Source organism: Natator depressus, chromosome 8 (genome assembly GCF_965152275.1).
Source record: "Natator depressus isolate rNatDep1 chromosome 8, rNatDep2.hap1, whole genome shotgun sequence".
Taxonomy (NCBI): domain Eukaryota; kingdom Metazoa; phylum Chordata; order Testudines; family Cheloniidae; genus Natator; species Natator depressus.
In genome coordinates, this window is record NC_134241.1 from 48,074,490 (window position 1) to 48,097,595 (window position 23,106).

The window sequence follows — 23,106 nt, forward strand, 5'->3', positions numbered from 1 at the left end:
TTCCTGAGACTATCCTCTGTGTAGGGTGGCTTCTTGGCCAGTGTAGAGAAACAGTTCTAAGTGCCCTGTGCCCAGACGTGGGTGTAGGGACAGGTCAGGGTCTGGCCGAAGTGCATGCACTATGGCTGTTCTCTGCTTCCTGGGCCTACTGAGGAGCTGCAGAAAGCACAGTGTAAATTAGAGTAGCTCTAAGGCTGCTTTATCTTATGCAGTGGTCAGGCAGGCCCCCTCATGGTCCCAGAAGAGGGGTTTAAAGTCACCTTTGCGCGCACACATTCCTCCCAGCTCTGCCCTGTCTGAAGTGTTGGTATTGAACAATGAGATTCATGTCAGATTAGTATTTAAAACTTGCAAGGACCCAGAAGGGAGGTGGGACTGGAAGCTATGGACAGGCTTCCTTATGTCCATTGGCTTTCACTGTATCCAGTGAAGCTCTCTGTGGGGGAGGCTGAGGAGCTTCAGTTGTTTTTCCTACCATATTGAGAGCAGCATCCTGTTTAATCAGTCAGAGGGGATTCCCTCCTACTAGCTCCCTCTTGTAAAGTGGAGAGAGTGATACTTTTCTCCTTTGTAAAGTTCTCTGAGATCTACAGGTGAAAAGTGCTATAGGAGATCTTGCTAGTAGTAGAACAGAGCATGTTCAGTACCAAGGGGCTGTAAATGTTATGTTGTGTATTCAAAACTCTTATTCTTCATGGATGAGTGTTCACATTCAAGCGCTGCTGCTATCGTTTTTTATAGTCTGGTTTGGTACTTGAATCTAATCCAAATTAAAGATTTGTTTCATCCCTGATTTCCAAAGTGAGTAAAGTGATTCCTAGATTCATGTTGTTTCTAAAGTGCTTTGAGATGAAAGCCACAATATCCCCATAAATACAAGATATTAACATAGGCTTTGGCTTAGAAAGCAAAAAGATTGAACCCTGGCAGAAACAACTCTTTCCATTTTGTTTTCATCATGTTCAGACAGGGCCTGTTCCTGGTTCTGAGGGACTTCCAGGGGCTGACACAAATCATCATTCCACAGGATGAGGTAAGGGCTACCAAGGGATGAGTCTCTAGATTTTTTTGCTTTAAAGGCTTGTTGTCCCCCATGGTGTCAAGGGCAGAATGAAGAAACTGAATTTATATTACATATTGCAGTCTGCTCTGATTTATGTACATCATCTGTGGCCCTCAGTCTCCTGACAGATTGCTAGCGTAGCCCCGGGTTGGGCAAAAAGTGAGCACTCCTGAAGTAAAGCAAAAGGACTGTGATTACTAAAGCTTTTGGCTGAGCTAGAGACCTAACTTGGAGTGAGCTGTGCTCAGAATGTAAGATTTCTTAGATCGTAAGATCTTTGGGAAAGGGGCGTCTTTTTGTTCTGTCTGTATACAGCACTTAGCATAGTGAGGTTCTGGTCCACGACTGGGGTTCCCAGATGCTACTGCAATGCAAGTAGTAATAATGTCATACACCTGGTTTATAAAGAATGATCTTTACATTTTGTCTGAGAGGGGGCCATAAAGAAAACAGAAAAGCATCCAAGCATGGCACAGTCTGCAATGTGACTTCAGTTTCCATGACATCTCAGTATTTTCTTCCTGCAGGCACATTCCCATGTTAAGAAGGTCTTGTATGATGCCCCTCTGGAATCTGTTGTGAGGGTAACTGGGACGGTCATCTCTCGGCCCCTGGGGCAGAAGAACCCGGTTAGTGCTTTGAAATCTTCCTGGGATTTTCTAGAGTTTGGCACTCTGGTAAAGTGCACTGAATTTAGCACAGAGATTTGGCAGGTGGATTCATGCTGCACACGTTGTGTCATTGCTTTGCCATTAGCAAGCTTGTTTTCTCCAAGGTATGATAATCCATCTTGGAGTGATGTGAAAGAATTGTGAATACAGTGAAATAAAAATAACTACTATGGCATGCACCTTCCAGGAACTTCAAAGCACTTCACAAACACTAATGAATGAAGTCAAACAATACTCCTTTGACAACTACTGGTCACCATTGAAAAAGGCTAGACTTTACCATCCATGCTTTGGTTTTCTAGTCTAAATATAAGAAATGCTATAGTGCTTCTGCAGTAATTGTTGACCATTTTTACTCATGCCTGCTGTAGGTAAGTTTAATTAGCTCCTTTTTATAGATCGAGAAGCTGAAGCATGGAGGTTAATGGCCTGATTGTTCAGAGGTGTTCCATACCCACAGCTCTCGTTGTCAGAAGCTTTAAGTGACTCTTCCAAGACCATACACCACCAGTCATTGGCCGGACTGAGTACAGAACCCAGGAGTTCGAATGCCCAGTCCACTTCTCTAACCACTAGATGCTACCACAAAGTATGCCAGCTCTGGGTTCCACAGTTATCTTTTTTTTTTAAGACACGTATTGGAAACTTGAATGTGTTCTTCTCTGGTTAGTAGAAGGTGTTCCACTCTGTCCTGCAAGATGGGAAGGAATGGATAACAGAGTTTAGTGGTCTTTATTGTGGCCGCGATGATAGATGGGAGAAAAACTCAAGTCTACCTTAGAATTCAAGTGGGAACTCTACTTATGGAAACTAGTGTAACCTTTATGGTTCCTGGGTATCATGGGGGGCAATTCATTTACCAATGAGCTGAACCATAGCTCTCCTCCACATTAAAGGTTAAGGGCCCGATACTGCCAGCATTTATCGATTCATAGATTATTAATCCAATTGGGACACTGATCATCTAGTCTGACCTCCTGTATAACACAGGCTGTAGAATTTTCCTGAATTAATGCTGGTTTGAACAAGAGCATATCTTTTAGAAAAACATCCCATCTTGATTTTAAAATTGCCAGTGATGGAGAATCCTCCACTACCCTTTGTAAGTTGTTCCAGTGGGTAGTTACCCTCACTGTTAAAAGTGTGCATCGAATTTCTAGTTTGAACTTTTCTGGCTTCAACTTCTAGCCATTGGATCTTGTTATACCTTTGTCGCTAGACCTTCCATATCAAATTTCTGTTCCCCATGTGTAGGTACTTACAGGTTGTGATCAAGTCACCCCTTAACCTTTTTGTTAAATTATATAGATTGAGCTCCTTGAGTTTATCACTATAAAGTATGGTTTTTCAATTGTTTAATCATTCTTGTGGCTCTTCTCTAAACATTCTCCAATTTATCAACATCCTTCTTGAATTTTTTACACAGGTTTCCAGCAGTGGTCACACCAGTGTCAAATGCCTTCCTACTCTTGTATGCAATTCCTCTGTTTATACATCAGTGAACCTGAGGAGATTACTCTTGTGCATAAAGTTAAGCATGGGCATGAGTGTTGGCAGGATCAGGCCCTAACTCTTGTCTTGTAGTTCATACGTATCAAGGGGGAGAGCAGGTTATGGGCAAGAAAGCAGGTTCACTTCTAATAGGGATGGATACACTACTGACGGAGAGTGAGACCCAGTGTGTCTTAAATAGGAACTGATTGGCCTTAACCTGCCAATGAATATTGAGGAAGATTTGGAGAAACTGATCATTAAGAGACATTCTCTGCCCTATGCTGTAAGGGGTCAGACTGGATAATCATAAGAATTCTTTCTAGCCTAAAAATCCATTAACCTAGTGTCATAAATATAAAGGGAAGGGTGACCACCTTTCTTTATACAGTGCTATAAAATCCCTCCTGGCCAGAGGCAAAACCCTTTCACCTGTAAAGGGTTAAGAAGCGAAGGTAACCTTGCTGGCACCTGACCCAAAATGACCAATGAGGGGACAAGATACTTTCAAATCTGGTGCGGGGGGAACAAAGGGTTCTCTCTGTCTGTGTGATGCTTTTGCCGGAAACAGTTCAGAAGTGCAAGCCTTCCAACTCCTGTTAAGTTAGTAAGTAATCTAGCTAGAAAATGCGTTAGATTTTCTTTTGTTTAATGGCTGGTAAAATAAGCTGTGCTGGAGGGAATGTATATTCCTGTTTTTGTGTCATTTTGTAACTTAAGGTTTTGCCTAGAGGGATTCTCTATGTTTTGAATCTGATTACCCTGTAAGGTATTTACCATCCTGATTTTACAGAGGTGATTCTTTTACCTTTTCTTTAATTAAAATTCTTCTTTTAAGAGCCTGATTGATTTTTCATTGTTCTTAAGATCCAAGGGTTTGGGTCTGTGTTCACCTGTACCAATTGGTGAGGATTATTATCAAGCCTTCCCCAGGAAAGGGGGTATAGGGCTTGCGGGGATATTTTGGGGGAAGACGTCTCCAAGTGGTCTTTTTCCCTGTTCTTTGTTTAAAATGCTTAGTGGTGGCAGCATACTGTTCAAGGACAAGGCAAAGTTTGTACCTTGGGGAAGTTTTTAACCTAAGCTGGTAAGAATAAGCTTATGGGGTCTTTCATGCGGGTCCCCACATTTGTGCCCTAGAGTTCAGAGTTGGGAAGGAACCTTGACACCTAGAAAGAAACTTGTCCAAGTATTTTGCCCGGTGTTCAAATCTATTTTTCTCTGTTTCAGAGAATGCCGACAGGCGACATTGAAGTGAATGTGAAGACAGCTGAGGTCCTGAATTCCTGCAAGAAGCTGCCCTTTGAAATTAAAGACTTTATCAAGGTGGCTGCCTGCCTTTGGCATTAAGCACTGGCTCTTCAGAAGAGTTAGAATTTGCCATGCTGAATTGCAGAGCAGTGTCATTGCACTGTTGTAGGGCATTCTCTTCTTACTCCCACCTTCTGTGCTCTGGGGAAAGAGTTGTTCACAATGGAACATGCCTAGAGTGAGCTCTGACAGTGAAATTGTAATACTGTAATAGCAAAGTAGAATGTAATGCCTAAATCTGCTCTGTGCTTTGGGTTTAAAAATATAATGACAGTAAGAATTGGTGGTATTATGGGAACAAGGAAAATCTAGGCTCATGTCCATCTTTTGTGATTGTGAAGCAGGAGGACTAGTGTGTTTAAAAGTTAAGGTATATAGCCTCACCCAGGCATGCGGCCAGCTAGCAAGAGACTATATCCGTCCAGGACAGTAAGATCAATCAGACTGATGGTTAGGTATGTCGTATGAAATGTGGACCAGTGGATAGGGGTTGGGACCAGCATTCAAGAGAACAGGGCTCTATATCCTCTGTGCCACTGGTTCACTATGTGACTCTGGGCAACTCACACAATGCCTTGTATCTCAGTTTTCTCCATCTGTAAAATTAGTTTAATAATGCTTGCTCACCTTTGCAAAATGCTTTGAGACCTATGATTGAAAATATCCTACAAGTCCCAAGTAGGATTATTATGATCTGTTGCTGCCAAGTGAAAAGTGAGCATTCCGGAATATAGAGCTTATAGCATGCAGCTCCTCTCACAGTTAGAGTCAAAGTGTGACCTAGATTACTAATGCTCTTCCACATAGGTGATGAGTTACTGGCAGTAATGCAGGGTCCTATGTTTGCTTCCACCTTTCCATTGTGGTCTTTGAAGAAGCTTTTATAGGCATCTGGTTTGGCTTTTGCTCTTTAATCACAATCCTTTTCTCTTTAGAAATCTGAGGCCTTGCGCATGCAGTATCGCTACTTGGACTTGCGCAGCTTCCAGATGCAACATAACCTGCGGCTGAGGTCGCAGATGGTTATGAAAATGCGGGAGTACCTCTGTAATCTCCATGGTAAGAGAAATGTATCTAGTTCTTAGCACTTTATCATCTTTTTCTTTTCTTCTTGTTCTTGCTATCTGCTCTACTACTGCCTGACATGGTAGGGGAGAGGTGCTGGGCAAAGTGCTGCCCTGACATGGCTCTATATCCCAGGAACATACCATGGGGTGGGATACTGGGATGTCTAAAGAGCACAGCGGCTCTAAGTCCCTTATCATGCCACAGATGATCATTTTTGAATGAGCAGTATCTATACAATAAATGTTAAGGCTAAGATTTTAAAAAGTGATTAGTGATATTTGGGCATCTCAATTTTTGGGTGTCTTTCTTTATATGCCTTTATAAGGGCCTAATTTTCAGAGGCAGGTGCTCATCTTAAACTTACTGGTCACTTTTGCAAAATTTTAGCCTAGTTGTTCAGAGTAGCCAATGCAAATATAAGCAACTATGGCAGGGGAGGCTGAGAACTAGTCGTGATAGGAATGGTGGGTGCTCAGCACCCTTCAGGATCAGGCTGTGCCTGCATAAGTAATCCTTAGTCATCCTGAGGAAAAAAAGTCAAATGAGTCTGTATATGACTGAGGACCTGCATGCTCTGCCAGACTACCTCAAGCTGATTAACCAAAGTCTCCAACCAACTTGTCTGAAACCAACATTCTCAGCATATTCAATGTCTGAAGCTTATGCTTGTTTTTTAGGGTTTGTGGATGTAGAAACTCCAACACTATTTAAGAGAACTCCAGGGGTATGTATAGTCATCCATCTTGGCCTCCTGCAATAATATAGACTACTTATTTGCTCATGTGTCCCTGTCCGCCCCCTGCCTTTATTTCTGTCATGTGTTACCACTTAACTGTTTACCTGCCAGTCAGGGGCATCATTTCAGAAAATTCCAGGTGTGGGAGGCAGGCACAGTCGTGTCAGCATATAGAACATTATATGTGATTATATTGTATACTGTGAAGTCAGGGGATGGCAAACGAACATGTTGAGGGGGAACTGCCTCCCTTGCCCCTCAGCAAATGTTGCTTCTGCTGCCAGTTACTAATATGTCAAATGGGTCCTTTTGAGGCATGAGGGGTGGATAGGACAAAGTGAGAACTATAAGATAGGTCAGTTAGAGGACAGAGCATAGATCCTTACACCATTCATTACTCGGCTAGCAGTCTCTACCATCACATTGTTATTTAACAAAATAAAAATCCAGAATATAAAATTGGAAATTAAATAGCCTTAAATGGGAATACACCTCTACCCCGATATAATGCGATCCGATATAAGACGAATTTGGATACAACGCAGTAAAGCAAAAAATGGTTTTCTGTCTCATTTGCAACATTGGTTCTCAAACTGGGGGTCGCGACCCGGTTATGTGGGGAGTCGCAAGCCCTGACCCCAGCGCCGGGCTGTGAGCCCCAACCGTGATGCATGGCTGCGAGCCCCGACCCTTGTGTTGAGCTGTGGGCCTACGAGCCCCGACCCCAGCACGCGGCTGAGAGTCCTGACCCTGACCCCTGCGCCAGGCTGTGAGCCCCGACCCCGAAAGGGATGCATGGCTGCGAGCCCCGACCCCGGTGCTGGGCTGCGAGCCCCAACCCCAACTCACATCCCCAGGCTTGATGTGAAGGACGACATCAGATGCGCCCTTTCTAAAACAACACCAAGAATAAAACTTCTTGTCAAATACTGTATTAATAACGGAAATGCTCGAGCTCAAAGCAAGTTCGATATAACGCAGTTTCATCTATAACGCAGTAAGATTTTTTGGCTCTCGAGAACCACGTTATATCGGGGTATAGGTGTACTACTGTAGTGACTTGCACAAGAGATACATGCCAGTAGAATGCAATGCTTGGAGGATGGGTGTTTTCTGGAATATGATCCTCGAAAAACAGGATTCAGAGTCAACAAATGCATTGCACTGCAAGAAAGTAGCTTTGTTCTTTCATGATACTAAAAGATTCTGAGTCAAAACATGGGTTAGATGGCCTTCTTAAATCCATATAATTGGATAGCATGTTATTGTAGAAGTGATGAAGACAATCCTTTGGGATGTTTAAGACTAAATAGGAGAAAGTTTTATCAAATATACGGAAGGGAACCATCCAGTCCTGGCTGAGTAGATTCAACAAGCTGTACACAGGACATTTTCTTCTCAAACTTCTAGGGGGTGCTGGTTTTTAAGTTCTAATTTATGTACACATTTGTAAATGTTCAGTCCAGCCTCTCACAACAGATTTTAGCCATTTGTGGAGACCCATACCACAAGCATTAACAAAAGTCCACCCAGTTTCTGCACCATATAAACCTAGGCCAGACTGTGTGAGTCCTTCAGGAGTAAGTTTGTCAGAGCTTGCGTCATTTTTTTCTGCAAGGCAGAAGCCAGGTTGTTGGTCCTGGATCTAGCTCTGGTCGCACTGAGCTCAACACAGAGCTGCCTTTTACGTGCTGGCATAGAAGTCGGACTGTAGCAGGAGCAAAGATAGCGAGGGTCTGTCCAAAGCCCATTGAATGCAATAGAAAGACTCCTGTTGACATGAGTGGGCTTTGGATTAGGCCCTTACAGGGGAATGATTTACCACAGTGACTAGAGAATTCTGAGTACAGCCTGAAGTTCTGTTATGCTCATTTTCCTTTGTACATCTCATCCTTAACCAATGTGCTAACCTCTCCTGAGTAGCCATACTAGGGTCAATGCTGCATTGACTATTTCAGCTTATTAACTTCTTGCCTAGGCAGGCCATGTCAGTGAATCCCATGAAAGAGATAGGAGTGATTAACTATTGAATTAGAAAATGAATGAATATAATGGGTTTGTAAATATTTTTCTCTTCTCTTTGAGGGGTTCCTTTGTATTTTCAGAGCCCAGTTCTCAGTTCCTCCCATTTTAATCCATTGTTAACCTGCCAATCAAAGCTGAACCCCACTCACTAGCCTTCTGCCAGAGGACAGGAATCTTTTCGGAGCCCCCTGATGCAACTCCTTAAGTGACAAGAAGGGTCAGTGTAGAAAACACCAGGCATTTCCTCCCTTTGAGGCTGACCAAACTGTGGCTGCCAATCCCTGGTGACCCTTGGAATGTGGCACCAGAACTGGGATTCACACCCACATTGTACACGTGCCAGTTCAAAGTCCTAAGTGCCCAGCCACCAGGGGTGGCCCCAGATTTCAGTAGTGATGATTAGAATAGTATTTTTCTTAGTTTTGCAAAAGACTGCAGCTCACCCATTTCTAGCTACTGTTTGTAGCCTGTTCCTGCATCTGAGGTTTGGTCACCTGAGAAAACAGTGGCTAGAGTTTCCACTTAGCTCTGTCTTGAGAGACAGGCAACCTGCCAGGAGCCGAAAAAAGAACCGGCTTGTCAGCTCCCCCAGTATGCAGGGACGGGTATTCATCCTGATGACATAGAATTGAGGACAAGATAGTGACGCACCCAATATTCCCCTCTCAGAGCCTGGATGCTGGGCCAGAGTCGGAGGGGATTTGCATGGTGGTGTATGAGTTTCCTGTTGGTAAGGTGTTGTAACTGACCTGCTGAGAGGACAGAAAGCCAAAGTTGCAGCAGAACAATAAGCAACAGGAGGGTGTAAGGAGCTGTAAGGTATGTGGGGTGGGCAGTTGTTTTATCTCATCCCCTCCTATTGGTGGTTGTTTCTGCCACAACCTCCCCCTCCATTGCCTAACTTACACCAAATTAAAGTGAAACCTACGCCATCATGTGCATCATCTCTGAGTTTGGTCGATCGTCATCTCAAAACATATTCACCTGTCAGGAAAGTTCAGAGACCTGAAGCTTGAGGCAGTTTTAATGGAAGGGATTTCTATCTAGACTATTTTGAAACAATAGGGGTGGGTGTGTGATATGGAGAGAGAGCATGAGACCAATGTCCCCTCTGGTCCAGTATCCTCTCCACAATAGTTACTAATGCCAGATGTCTCAGTGGAAGGGTCAGCCTCTAACAGAGAGGCCAAGTAGATGGGATGGATTTATAAAGAAAACAGGTGCAGATAGGGTAAAAGAAATAGAATGTATTAATCCTTCCCTGCGCCTTGGAAAATGGCACCAAAACCCCCCAATACAACAAAGGTCACTGTGAAATACTTTGGGCTAAGATCCTTATGTTGTAACATGGGAATGTAGGACTGGAAAAGACCTCCTGGACCATCAAGTCCAGTCCCTTACTATCACAGGCAATGCTGTCATACAATCAATCCAATTCATAAATTTATCAAGCTTCATTTTAAAGCTAGTTAGATGGTTTGCCACCACTATTCTGATTGAAAGGCTGTTCCAGAACCTCACTCCTCTGATGGTTAGAAACGTAACATGAAGTTCACCCACAAACTCTGAACCAGAACTTCCCTGGCTGGCCACCATCTCCTGAGGCTTATAACTTTTAACCCATTTGGTGTGCCTCAGGTTCCTATCTTTCCAGCAAGATTTAGCTAATCTGGCTTTTTGGTCATTGGCAGCCACCAAGAGTCGCTTATACATGGGCAGCTGCATTTGCCTATTTCTCCTTTTCCTAGTTTTCTGTGGGAGGATAAAAGAAAAAAAAAAACGCTGCTGCTATTAACAAAAAGAAGAAAGAAAACAAAGAGCGCAGCCCCTTTCACTCTGCATTCATATCCCATCCGACCATACCACGCAGAGAACCTGGTACAGGAAAAATAGCTAAGGGGGGGGAGAACCAGAGAGGTAGACCATCCTGTCCTGTCCCCCCACACCCTGCTGTTGCCTAGTGTACCTAATTCTTCAGTTCTGTACCCTGCGAGGAGATATCCTCCTCACTCCATCCCGCTGGTGAGGCTCTTATGCCCCATTAGCACCAACTTTTGTAATTTGATCCTAATTAGCGTAAAACCACAGGTGCTGTTCTTATTCATAGGGGCTTGACAAAAAGCTCTTTGAAGTCCGTGGAAAGTCTGCCATTGACTTCAGCTGGCTTTTGGTCAGGTTCATAATTGTTTAGTTCTCTTTTGAAACTTACTACATTATTTGCATCAATAAGATGCTATTGCAGGGTTCAAGATGGCAGTTGTACACCCATTAAAAAGTCTCTCTCCCCTCTTCCGTACCAGGGTGCAAAGGAATTTGTGGTACCTTCCAGAGAGCCTGGAAGGTTTTACTGTCTGCCACAGAGTCCTCAGCAGTTTAAGCAGCTCCTGATGGTTGGAGGTCTGGACAGGTGAGCATTCCTTTGCCTTCTTTTCTCTGAGATATTAATGTTATGGGGTCCATTCTCTTTGACTTGGGAGAAGTTAAAAATTCCCCCACGAACTGATTTCAGTCAGAGTTAGGCAACTAAATTAACCTTTGAGGATCTGGGCCCTAGAGCTGTTTTTGTGGGGGTAGGATGGCCTTAAATGGATGAGGTAAATGACCTAATGTGGGAGAAGCTTAGAAATTGTAAAGCATACATTGTGACTCTCAAAGCCAAGTAATGATTTAGCCACATGACTCCCATTGAAATGAATGGGAGGGGTGTGGCCAAATCACATAGTTGCAGGTGTGAAATTTTCCATTTTAGTCTCATTCTGAACTAAAACTTGGGAGGAGGCTTTTCAAGGAAAGGAATGCTTGAAAGCAGAAAATGAAAGCATGATGCAGCCCTCACCTGGGGTTGACCAATATAACCAACTCCCATTGAGATAAAACTAGACTGTTGTGTGTGATTGAGACTTGGAAAAGACGCACAGTCTCAGCACAGGAGTGCAATACCTTGTAACATGCCTGCTTTGTGAAATAAAAGCAGGAAATGCCAGAGAGTGGTAGGGAAACATTCTAGAGGAACCTCTGTTCCTAGCAGCATCAGACCAGTTGCGAGGACAACCCCATAAGAATTCTTCATATGCCATTGATGTGCTTGCATAGCCCAGTATAACATAGAAGAAGAGGAGGTTTGGTTGGGGGGTTTTGCCTAGAGTCCTAGATGGCACTGGTGGAGCGCCACTGAGATGTTGGCCTCCTCCAAGAGGTCACTGCTGGAAGGTGGCTTATCCTGGTTGGTATCTACAGCACGAATCATCAGGAGAAATCATAGGACTGGAAGGGACCTTGAGAGGAGATCTAATCCAGTCCCCTGCACTCATGGCAGGACTACATAATGAACCTTAGAATCATAGAAAATTAGGGTTGGGAGAGACCTCGGGACGTCATCTAGTCCAACCCCCTGCTCAAAGCAGGACCAACCCCCAGCCGGGCTTTGTCAAGCCTGGCCTTAAAAACCTCTAAGGATGGAGATTCCACCACCTCCCTAGGTAACCCCTTCCAGTGCTTCACCACCCTCCTAATGAAATAGTTTTCCTAATATCCAGTCTAAAACCTCCCCCACTGCAACTTGAGACCATTACTCCTTGTTCTGTCATCTGCCACCACTGAGAACAGCCTAGCTCCATCCTCTTTGAAACCCTCCTTCTGGTAGTTGAAGGCTGCTATCAAATCCCCCCTCACTCTTCTCTTCTGTAAACTAAATAAGCCCAGTTCCCTCAGCCTCTTCTCGTAAGCCATGTGCCCCAACCCCCTAATCATTTTCGTTGCCCTCTGCTGGACTCTCTCCAATTTGTCCACATCCTTTCTATAGTGGGGGGCCCAAAACTGGACGCAATGCTCCAGATGTGGCCTCGCCAGTGCCAAATAGAGGGGAATAATCACTTCTCTCGGTCTGCTGGTAATGCTCCTACTAATGCAGCCCAATATGCCGTTAGGCTTCTTGGCAACAAGGACACACTGTTGACTCATATCCAGTTTCTCCTCCACTGTAATCCCCAAGTCCTTTTCTGCAGAGCTGCTGCTTAGCCAGTCAGTCCCCAGCCTGTAGCAGTGAATGGGATTCCGCCCTAAGTGCAGGACTCTGCACTTGTCCTTGTTGAACCTCATCAGATTTCTTTTGGCCCAATCCTCCAATTTGACTAGGTCACTCTGGACCCTATCCCTACCCTCCAGGGTATTTACCTCTCCCTCCAGCTTAGTGTCATCCATGAACTTGCTGAGGGTGCAATCCTTTAGCCACAATTTAATTTAGGGTGCCTTTAATTTCAATTGCAGGTACTTTCAGGTTGCCCGGTGCTATCGAGATGAAGGTTCAAAGCCAGATAGGCAGCCTGAGTTCACTCAGGTAACGTATCCCCAAACAGACTCTTTAGCTGCTTAACTCTGGCAAGGTCTCAGGCCACTTAGATCTCAAACAGAATTGTTAGTTGCAAGTATTATTGGTATAGCCCAGTGGTTCTCAACCTTTCCAGATGACTGCACCCCTATCAGGTGTCTGATTTGTCTTGAGTACCCCCAGTTTCACCTCATTTAAAAACTACTTGCTTACAAAATCAGACATGAAAATACAGAACTGTCACAGCCCCCTATTACTGAACAATCACTGACATTCTCATTTGTACCATATAATTATAAAATAAATCGATTGGAATAGAAGTATTGTACGTACATTTCAGTGTGATATTGAGCCTATTTTTCACATGTGAGCCTTGCCGGAAGCCCAAGCCCTGCCTCTCAGGGCTGGAGCCAAAGCCCTGCAGCCTGGCGCTGAAGCATACAACCGCTTTGCCGGAGGCCCCTATGGCATGGGGCCCTGGGCAGTTGCCCTGCTTGCCACCTCCTAATGCCAGCCCAGCATTTGCGACCCCCCCAAACCCATCCCATGACTGCCCACAGGGCTGCAAGCCCCAGGTTGAGAAACATTGATCTACATTAGTTGAGTACCCGCTAGAAGACCTCTGAGTACCCCCAGGGGTACACGAACCCCTGATTAAGAACCACTGGTACAGTCCATCCATTTGGTATCAGACTTGTTCATCACTGTTCACCTTAGAAACATTATTTGGCCTAGTGTTTGGGGACATGTATTTCACGTGTCCTAGTGGGTATTCACTGAGGTCTGGGATGAAGGATGGTTTCAACTGCTACAGGTACCAGTGTCAGCTAGTTTGGTTCACCTTGGTGGTGAAACGTGTGCTGCTCTCCAGGGCTGGCCTGCTCCTCTTCCACCGGAGCTCCCAGGGCAGTGTGCTTCACAGCTTTTGGCTCCTGAACAGGACTGGTTGACCCAGCTCATTCCAAGTCTTCTCCTTGTGCCCTGAATTCACAAATGGTCATTAGGCTTCTGAACAGGGGGTTATTGCTGATACCCTGGGCAGGATTCTCTGTGATGATGTATCTAACTATGTGAGGTTAGCCACATGCCCTTTGTGTAAGGCAGTTGTGGTATATACAGTATATTGAATCTAATCATCTTTATGATCACTTTATATACAAAGCCTTTGGGTCCCAAGAAGAGCTATAAGGGGGGAATAGAATGCAGCTTTCCTGGTGCCTGTAGCTAATGTGTAATGATCCTCTTCTTATGTCTTTAAGATCGATATTGAGATGTCGTTTGTAGACCAAGCTGGGATCCGGAGACTGATTGAGGGCCTGCTCCAGTATTCCTGGCCTAATGAGAGCGGCCCTATTGCCACCCCTTTCCCTTCCATGAGCTACGCTGAGGCATTGGCTGAGTATGGGACCGATAAGCCAGACACTCGCTTTGGTATGAAGGTGCGCTGTCTCCCATTGGAAACATCTATCCTTTCTCCTTCTCCTTTGTAGTGTTTCCTGATCATCTCTGTTTATACTCCACTTCTCCACATGAATGGAAGTGTGTGTGTCTTGGTGCCACAATATCTACAAGTTCTGAAAGCCCTGCAACTATAGCTGGCCCCTTATGTCACCGGAAGCTGTACTAATGGGATATTAAGGCAGGTGATGCAAGATGGATTTGGGATCTTCCAACCAACTTGTTCTTTTGGGAGGGGTGTCCTGTCTTTCTCATTTATATCCTAACAAGGATACATTAACACTAAGGACACGCCATGTAGGGCAGGAAGGATTGACAGTGCTGGGAATGAAAGTCCTCGAATCATCCATAGAAACTGCAAAATTGTCTGGATTGCTCACCAATGTGTCTCGCTCCTGACCTGCCAGGACCTGCTCAAGAGATAGGCTAGTTCAGTCTCCCCAGTCCAGTTCAGTCCTTGGTCCCTCTGAGACTCTTACCAGTTGTGATTTTGGTTCTTTCTTCAATAATTTTTATTGTGCAGAAAATAACTGTTCATAAATATAATGGGGGAAGCAGTACTGAAAAATGTTACACAATATTTTATACTTGCTGCTATTTGAAGATTTGAAAGGGCTGCATCATGGCTGATTTGAGCTGATGTTATCCCACTGTGGGTATGTGTTCTGGGGAACTTGGGCTGAGATCACCAAACTCATGTCTTATAGGAGCTCTCATCGATACTATCTGCTGACACCCTTTGGCCACTGCTGACGAGGGCCACGTTCAGACTGGTCACCTGGACGTGAAAGTCTTTGGATTCCATTAGCAATCCCTTAAGCCATCCAGTCTCTCACTCAGTCTCATATTTAGACTTTCTCTTCCTGAAGTCTGTGACTTCTAAACCACTGCTCCATTTGTTTCTTTATAAATGCTCTGTGGTTTCTTGAAGCATGGTTTGCTGTCTTGGGAGATCCTGCTGCAAATGGAGGACACAGGAACAGTTCCCCACTGCATGTTCCTGACATCTCTTCTCTTTTATGTGCTCTTTCTCAGATAACTGATGTCAGTGACGTGTTTAGGAGGACGGAAATCGGATTTGTGCAGAATGCTGTCAACAAGCCCCAAGGCTCTGTCAAAGCCATTTGCATTCCTCAGGGAGTGGTGAGTGGTGTAGTTCTGTATTGTTAGTGGCAAAGCACAGTATAAAGAAAGTAAATTTTAGAAATTAATAAGTTCTATTGATTTAATAACAATCCCTTTGTCACAGTGTGACTGGCCCCTTTCTGGGGACATTGGCCTAGTCCCACCTCTGACTGATTAGTTGCCTCTCAGCTGAGGTTGTGGTGTTAGGTCATCAGGTAATAGTGTGAAGAGCATCTGGTCCTTATAAAGGCCGGCAAGAGCTCAGCTGAGCTAGAGAAACTGCAGTGTCCCTTGGTTAGGGCAAGAACCCAGAGGGAGCTGAGAGAGGCCAAGGGGAAAAGCCTCTGGGGGGACTGCAGCCTGCTTTGGTTAGAGGAGCAGTTTTGTTTTGGGCTTGAATAATAAATTGTGCCCAGAGGCAAGGGTCTGAAATAGACTTGAGCAAGGCATCACTCCTTCCTGGACTGGTGATACAGACCCGCAGATAACAGCTCCCTCCCATGTGGGCGTTTGTTACCTGTGTGGAGATCATTAGTACAGTAACTCATAACACTAAGGTCAAAGATCAAATCCAAGCTTGACTGTAAATCTAGAAGTAATTGTTACTTTCTATTTTATGTGTATATTTATATATAAAAAAAGTAATTGTGATTAATCACAGTTTTAATCGCACTGTTAAACAATAGAATACCAATTGAAATTTATTAAATATTTTTGGATGTTTTTCTACATTTTTTTAATATTTTGATTTCAATTGCAACACAGAATACAAAGTGCACAGTGCTCGCTTTATATTATTATTTTTTATTACAAAGATTTGCACTGTTAAAAAATGATAAAAAAATAGTGTTTTTCAGTTCATCTCATACAATACTGTAGTGCAATCTTTTTATCGTGAAGGTGCAACTTACAAATGTAGATTTTTTTTTTTTGTTACATAACTGAACTCAAAAACAAAACAGTGTAAAACTTTAGAGCCACTCAGTCCTACTTCTTCTTTAGCCACTTGCTGAGACAAACAAGTTTGTTTACATTTGCAGGAGATTTGCTGCCCTCTTCTCGTTTACAATGTCACCTGAAAGTGAGAACAGGCGTTCACGTGGCTCTGTTGTAGCTGGCGTCGCGAGATATTTACGTGCCAGATATGCTAAACATTCATATGCCCCTTCATGCTTCCATGCTGATGATGCTCGTTAAAAAAATAATGCTTGAATTACTTAATGACTGAACTCCTTGGGGGAGAATTGTATGTCTCCTGTGCTGTTTTACCTGCATTCTGCCATAATTTCATGTTATAGCAGTCTCAGATGATGACCCAGCACATGTTGTTTGTTTTAAGAACACTTTCACTGTAAATTTGACAAAACGCAAAGAATGTATCAATGTGAGATTTTAATGATAGCTACAGCACTTGAACCAAGGTTTAAGAATCTGCAGTGCCTTCCAAAATCTGAGAGGGATGAGGTGTGGAGCATGCTTTCAAAATAAAAGAGCCACACTCCAATGCGGAAACTACAGAACCCGAACCACCAAAAAAGAAAATCAACCTTCTGCAGATGGCATCTGACTCAGATGATGTAAATGAACATGTGTCAGTCCGCACTGCTTTGGATCATTATCAAGCAGAATCCATCATCAATATGGATGCATGTCCTCTGGAATGGTGGTTGAAGCATGAAGAGACATGAATCTTTAGCGCATCTGGCATGTAAATATCTTGCGACACCAGCTACAACAGAGCCATGCGAATGCCTGTTCTCACTTTCAGGTGACATTGTAAACAAGAAGAGGGCAGCAAATCTCCTGCAAATGTAAACAAACTTGTTTGTCTCAGCAAGTGGCTAAAGAAGTAGGACTGAGTGGACTTGTAGGCTCTAAAGTTTTACATTGTTTTGTTTTTGAATGCAGGTTTTGTTGTTTTGGTTTTTTTTACATAATTCTACATTTGTAGGTTCAACTTTCATGATAAAGAGATTGCACTACAGTACCTGTATGAGGTGAATTGAAAAATGCTTTTTCTTTTGTTTTTTACAGTGCAAATATTTGTCATAAAAAATAAATATAAAGTGAGCACTGTACACGTTCAATTCTGTGTTGTAATTGAAATCGATATATTTGAAAATGTAGAAAATATCCAAAAATATTTAAATAAATGGTATTCTATTATTGTTTAACAGTGCAATTAATGACGCGATTAATGTTTTTAATCACTTGACATGCCTTATATATATTGCAATTGCATCTACATAAATAGTCAAGTAAGCGAGTTAGCTGAAGTGTCTTAACGATTCAGAAGCTATGGGAAGGGCATTGTACAAGTCCATAAGGGAACCTGGTAGCCTTTGCCAATGGTTGCAGCCTGCAGGTATATTATCTACATTTTCTAACGGACCACAAAGGCAAAGTCACGAAGGCCCCACATATAGTCATTAGCAGCACATCTGAAGCAATTGAGTTTTACCTAAAGATGGCATAGAAAATCAAAACCAGGGGGCTGGACTGCTGGATCTGTCATGAGATAGGCATTGGCTATGTTTGAAGCTTGTTCTTGTCACCTGGCGGTGATTTGTCCAAACAGGATGGTTTGAGCTGAGATGGTAGCCCAGTAGAATAGCACAAGGCAAGCCAAGAGTGTCTTAGTGTCTGCTCATTGGTTCCCCAGGTAGACCCAACTAGTTTGCTGATCAGGTTGTTCCTTGTCTTAGTTTTGAGTGACATCTTGGTAAGGTATTCCTTAAAGGTCAAGATACAGTCCAGCATAGGCACCGACTCCGTGGGTTGGAGCTGGAGCTCCGTGGGTTGGAGCTCCGTGGGGCTGGAGCACCCACAGGGAAAAATTAGTGGGTGTTCTGCACCCACCAGCAGCCAAGCTCCCCCCCGCCCCACCTCCTCCTCCTCCCCCCTTGAGCGCACTGCATGCCTGCTCCTCTGTCTACCTCCCAGCATTTCCCGCCCAGCCACCGCCAAATAGCTGTTTGCACGCTCTGGGAGGGCGGGGGGAAGACCGGGAATGTGGTGAGCTCAGGGGAGGATGCAGGAAAGAGGCAGGGCCGGGGCAGGGATTTGCAGAAGGAATTGAAATAGGAGCAGGGAGGGGGTCGAGTTGGGGTGGGGACTTTGAAAAAGGGGTTGGCATGGGGGCTCATGGAAGGGGTGGAGTGGGGGCAGGGCTTGGGGCAGGGTGGGGTCGAGCACCCACGGAAAAGAGGGGATGTTGGCGCCTACGCAGTCCAGTGTACCTCAGTAATATATTACTCCTGGGGGAATACTGCACACATGCATAATTAATGAGCTTCGCATATTTTTAATTTTTTGTGCAGAAAAAAGCTGTCAAAATGTTGCTGCCGTTCTGTCTTTTGTCCATCAGAGGGCGTTGTGGTGATAGAACACAGCAGCAGCTCCCAGCCAGCTAGGGAAGAGAAAGAGCCTGCCTTCTTCGCAGCACCTGTCAGGCGAGGTCAGGGGCTGTAGTGAGACCGGGGCTGTAGGGAGACAGACGGTGTGGGGTGCTGGGGAGGTCAGACAGGCTCATAAGAGCTAATGGAGGAGGACAGACTGGGGCAGGGGCTGAATGGGAGTGGAAGCACAGGGCCACAGGTGGGAGGGAGGTTCAGGGCCACATGGTGATGGGGGAGGGGGTGCAGAGCTACATAGGGACAGAGGGTGGCTGAGTGGGGGCACAGAGACACATGGGGGAGGGGGTACAAGGACACATAGGGACAGGGGAGTGGCTGGGTGGGGGTACAGAGCCACATAGGGGAAGCGGGTGCAGGGCCATATGGGGATGGAGGGAGTGGGTTTCTGAGTGGGGGTGGAGGGACACATAGGGATACAGGAACACATGGGGATGGGGCAGAGGTGCCTGACTGAATGGGAAGGGCTTGGGGTCAGCCAGGGTCTCCATGGGGGAAGCTCCCTAACAATTCCTCCCCACCTCCCTCCCTCCCCCCCCCCCCCAAAAAAAAAAAAACCTGTTCCATACTTTTCCCCACCCATATCCAACAACCCTCCAAGTTCACACCCAGGCTCCTTCCCTGCAATTTGCTTCCCTCTCCCTCAGCTCCTCCATTACCCCAGACTCCCCCAAGCCTTCGCATTGCTTCTGAGGGGTGTGGGATATATGTTTCTGTATTGTAGTTTAAATGAATTATTACTCAGAGTTCTGTATTAATATGCCTACTAAGGAATCTATTTGTCAAAAAACATTTCCTGAATCTTTTTTGTTGTCTGTATTGTTACCCCGACATACTTGGTGACCAGTATTTTGAAATAAATGACTAAAAATAATTGAAATAGGTGTGATTATATTATGTTATTTGACAAATACACAGAATTTTAAAATACTGTGCACAGAATTTTTAAATTTTTGGTGCAGAATTCTCCCAGGAGTAATATATGGGCATGACTTTCAACTCCTAATAATCTAGGAGGAGTTTGTATCTAACAGTTGATGCACTGTGACTCTCCAAATTATAGCTGACTCTGTTTTGTAACACATGGGCTTGAACAACAGTGGTGCAAGAAAAGTGAAAGATTGCAAGGGGTTTGCAAAGTAGTAGTAGGGATATTCTTCTTACAAAAATACAACCATACCTAGCTCCTATATAGCACTTTTCATCCATAGATGTCAAAGCATTTTACAAAGGAGGACAGTATCAAATAAGTTTATCATGTGATAAAATGTATGTTGGGTACAGAGGGTGGTAGATTCTGATTTATCTCCTTGCACTCTTGCTGCACAGGCTAGAGCTCTCCAACCGCAGTTTCTCACTAGTTATTGTTAGTTTGGCAGTGAAAGGCGCAAGTCTGAGGCATCCCATTAGGTGGTGATGTGGTGTGTATTTAAAAAAGCAAAAATGGAATGTTGGTCATGTCTCCCAAAAAAGTAATTCTGAAATCGAGTGCTTCATGTAGGAAAGTGAGCTGAGCCACTGGATTCAGTTTCTGACTTGACTTACAGCAGTTATAACTGTTTAATGTCTCTATTTTTTCCCCTTTTTTCCAGAGACATCTTCAAAATAAAGATTTTGAGTCTTTAAAGGAATCTGCAAAATCCCAGTTTAATCAGGTGAGGCACAAACCTTCTACACTGTAGAGAGTTCATCTGAAAGGGGCAGGTAAAATGCATAAAGTGTTGCATGGAATTTGCATCAGATACTAGATAGAAAAGTAAGTTAAGTTTTCCACTTTGTGTACATATAATCATCTTGTTTTGAGACCACTTAATATAGGTGATGGCAACTTCTTGTCTGTTGAAGGTAAATAGCCAGGCAGCTGTATGTATTCATTGTGCACTGCATAATGGTTCTGTGTCTTCCTACAGTGCCCTTGAGTATTCTAGTAAATGAGATGGTAAATTATGTTAGGTGGTTTTATAGGATATAAGAACTTCAGGATGTAGGAGGTTTTTAATAATGCATCCTCTGCTGAGAGAGAAAGAGACAGACTCTCAGCAACACAAAGACAAGGAACAACCTGATCAGATGTGTGGATGTACTGCAGGAACTGAACAAGCTTCACATCTTTGCCTCTCTTTTGCAATAGGAAGTTTTACACTTGATCCTGAAGCCTGATGAGAGCTTGAAATCTCCAATCAGCAAGTTTCTCAGTGAGGAGCAGCAGTCGGAACTCATCCAAGCACTGAATGTCCAGGCAGATGATGTGGTGCTGCTGGCAGCTGGAGAGCATGAAAAAGTGGTAGGGAAATCCCTGGCTGTCTGTGAGGACTGAACATCACTGTCTGTTAATATTAATACCTAGCATATCTGTAATTCCTTCCACCTGAGGATCTCAGAGCACGCTGCAAAGATTAATGAACGAAGTCCCACAACCCCCTGTGAGAGAGGTGCTATGAATTCCTTTTCATAGATGGGGAGAGGGAGGCACTGAGAGATGAAGTGACTTGCCCCAAATCATACATCAAGAGCAGAGCTGGGAAGAGAACCTGGACAAATGTAAATGTGTTCTCTTCCAAGCAGCAGGAACAGGTGACAAGGTGTGTGGTCATGCAAAGTGCTTCCACTATCCAGAGTTGTGAGGCACAAGCCCAAAAAGAGTGACCATTTTTCTCTCTAGCTCACTTTGTGAATTCAGGGTACTGTGGCTAAAGAGAGCCCTCCTCTCTGCTTAGGAAGTCCTTTACTCAAAGCGGCGATAGTATCTCTTACGGAAATATGACTTTAAATGAGTGTCCAACTCTCGATAGAGACTAATGATCTCAGCTACAGCTCTGATATAGGGATTATAGTTAAACAGTCTGAATTTCCTCTGATCCTAACATGGGAATACAAAGTAAGTACAGCTTGCAACTAGGATCTTAATGCTTGTGTTAGTCAGCTGTAAGAAAGGTTTTACAATAGAAAACATACCAGTCAAGGTGGTGAAAACCACACTATTTCATGTTTAAAAATCAGTTCTGGTCCTGGAACCAGATCCTCAGCTCATGCAAATCGATATAATGAAGACAGACTGGCTTACATCAGCAGAGGATCTGACCCTGATGTGGATGTCAGGATACTCCCGATTAAGTATATCTCTGAAAACTGTGCTTGCAATTCTTGCTGTTGTTGATTAGGGAAGCAATGTTGTATCTAGTTGTTAGAGCCAGTAAGCTGTGACTTAGTCTTGGATTCTGTTCCTGGCTTTGCCATTAACGTATTCTGGACCTTGCGTGAGGTTGCCCTGCCTCTCTGTGCCTCCATTTCCTGATATGTAAAATGGGGATATTATTGCTGTCTTAACTCACTAAAGTGTTGTGAGAAGTAAATAATGTTTGTGAAGTGCTTTGAGATCCATGCACAAAAGATGCAATAGAGGGGCAGAGTGTCTTTTTATGCTGTGAATCACTGTGGTTGGCCAGGCGTTGTCCCAATGAGACTGGAGCATTTGGGAAAGATGAACTTTCCTGCTCCTGCTCAGCCTTACTTTGCAGAATCTAGAATGCTGAGGACTGGCAATAGCTACACAAATGCCTCCCCTGTTATGATGCTGTCTCAGCAAAAGGATGATGCCTTCTAAAGATGCTGCAGCTAATGCAAAAAATGCAGTGAAACTGACATGATTGTGTGTGTGTGTGTGTGTGTGTGTGTGTGTGAGAGATCCTGTCTCTGTAGAAAATTAACACACACACACACCCCCGCCAGAGGGTACGATGAGACCCTCCCTAGAGCTCTCTGCTCATGACATTAAACTGGACTTCATCAGTCTCTCTCTATTTCCTTTCCCTCCCTCCCTTCTCCCCCCTATTTTCAGTGCTCAGTGTTAGGAAATATGCGCTTGGAGTGTGCGAACTTTCTGGAGTCGAGAGGCCTGGTGCTCCGTGATCCCGCTGCTTTTCACTTCCTGTGGGTGGTGGATTTCCCGCTATTCCTTCCCAAGGAAGAAAACCCTGCAGAACTGGAATCTGCTCATCACCCCTTCACGGCCCCTCACCCATCAGACACCGGGCTCCTGTACTCTGAGCCTGCAAAGGTGACTATGACCTTCATGCCTTTCACTCTGGCTTAATTTTTTCATATTGACTTTCCTTGAAAAAGTGTGCGAGGTGCAACTTTAGCTGCTGTATTAAGGGACATTAACTAATGGAAGAAAAATATGCATTCTACATATCTGCTGAGGAAAGGTGGATCCCAGGTTACCCAGAACTGGCAAATACCTAAGTGTGTGTCACCAGTTAACTGGCTTGCTTCCTGAAGACTTATGGGAAACAATTGATATAGAGGAGTTTCACTGGAAGGCAAAGCTGGGTCAGAACTCTTCCCTACAAGTCTCTGAAGATGGGTGTTACATTCGTCTGTAGAGCTGTAAGGATTAGGCAGTTACTATCTGATGT

At 44.2% G+C, this 23,106-nt stretch overlaps 1 protein-coding gene across 3 annotated transcripts in view; it reads left to right on the top strand.

Moving 5' to 3' along the window:
- Positions 1 to 23,106, top strand: part of DARS2 (aspartyl-tRNA synthetase 2, mitochondrial) — a 32,281-nt gene that overhangs the window by 4,658 nt on the left and 4,517 nt on the right. For all 3 annotated transcript variants that reach the window (XM_074960967.1, XM_074960969.1, XM_074960966.1), the window contains exons 4-15: positions 967 to 1,033; positions 1,591 to 1,692; positions 4,456 to 4,551; positions 5,472 to 5,595; positions 6,282 to 6,328; positions 10,666 to 10,772; positions 12,632 to 12,701; positions 13,952 to 14,131; positions 15,186 to 15,293; positions 20,281 to 20,343; positions 20,820 to 20,972; positions 22,527 to 22,745. In XM_074960967.1, coding sequence (XP_074817068.1) covers positions 967 to 1,033; positions 1,591 to 1,692; positions 4,456 to 4,551; positions 5,472 to 5,595; positions 6,282 to 6,328; positions 10,666 to 10,772; positions 12,632 to 12,701; positions 13,952 to 14,131; positions 15,186 to 15,293; positions 20,281 to 20,343; positions 20,820 to 20,972; positions 22,527 to 22,745 — 1,336 coding nt within the window. The remainder of the gene's footprint in view (positions 1 to 966; positions 1,034 to 1,590; positions 1,693 to 4,455; positions 4,552 to 5,471; positions 5,596 to 6,281; positions 6,329 to 10,665; positions 10,773 to 12,631; positions 12,702 to 13,951; positions 14,132 to 15,185; positions 15,294 to 20,280; positions 20,344 to 20,819; positions 20,973 to 22,526; positions 22,746 to 23,106) is intronic.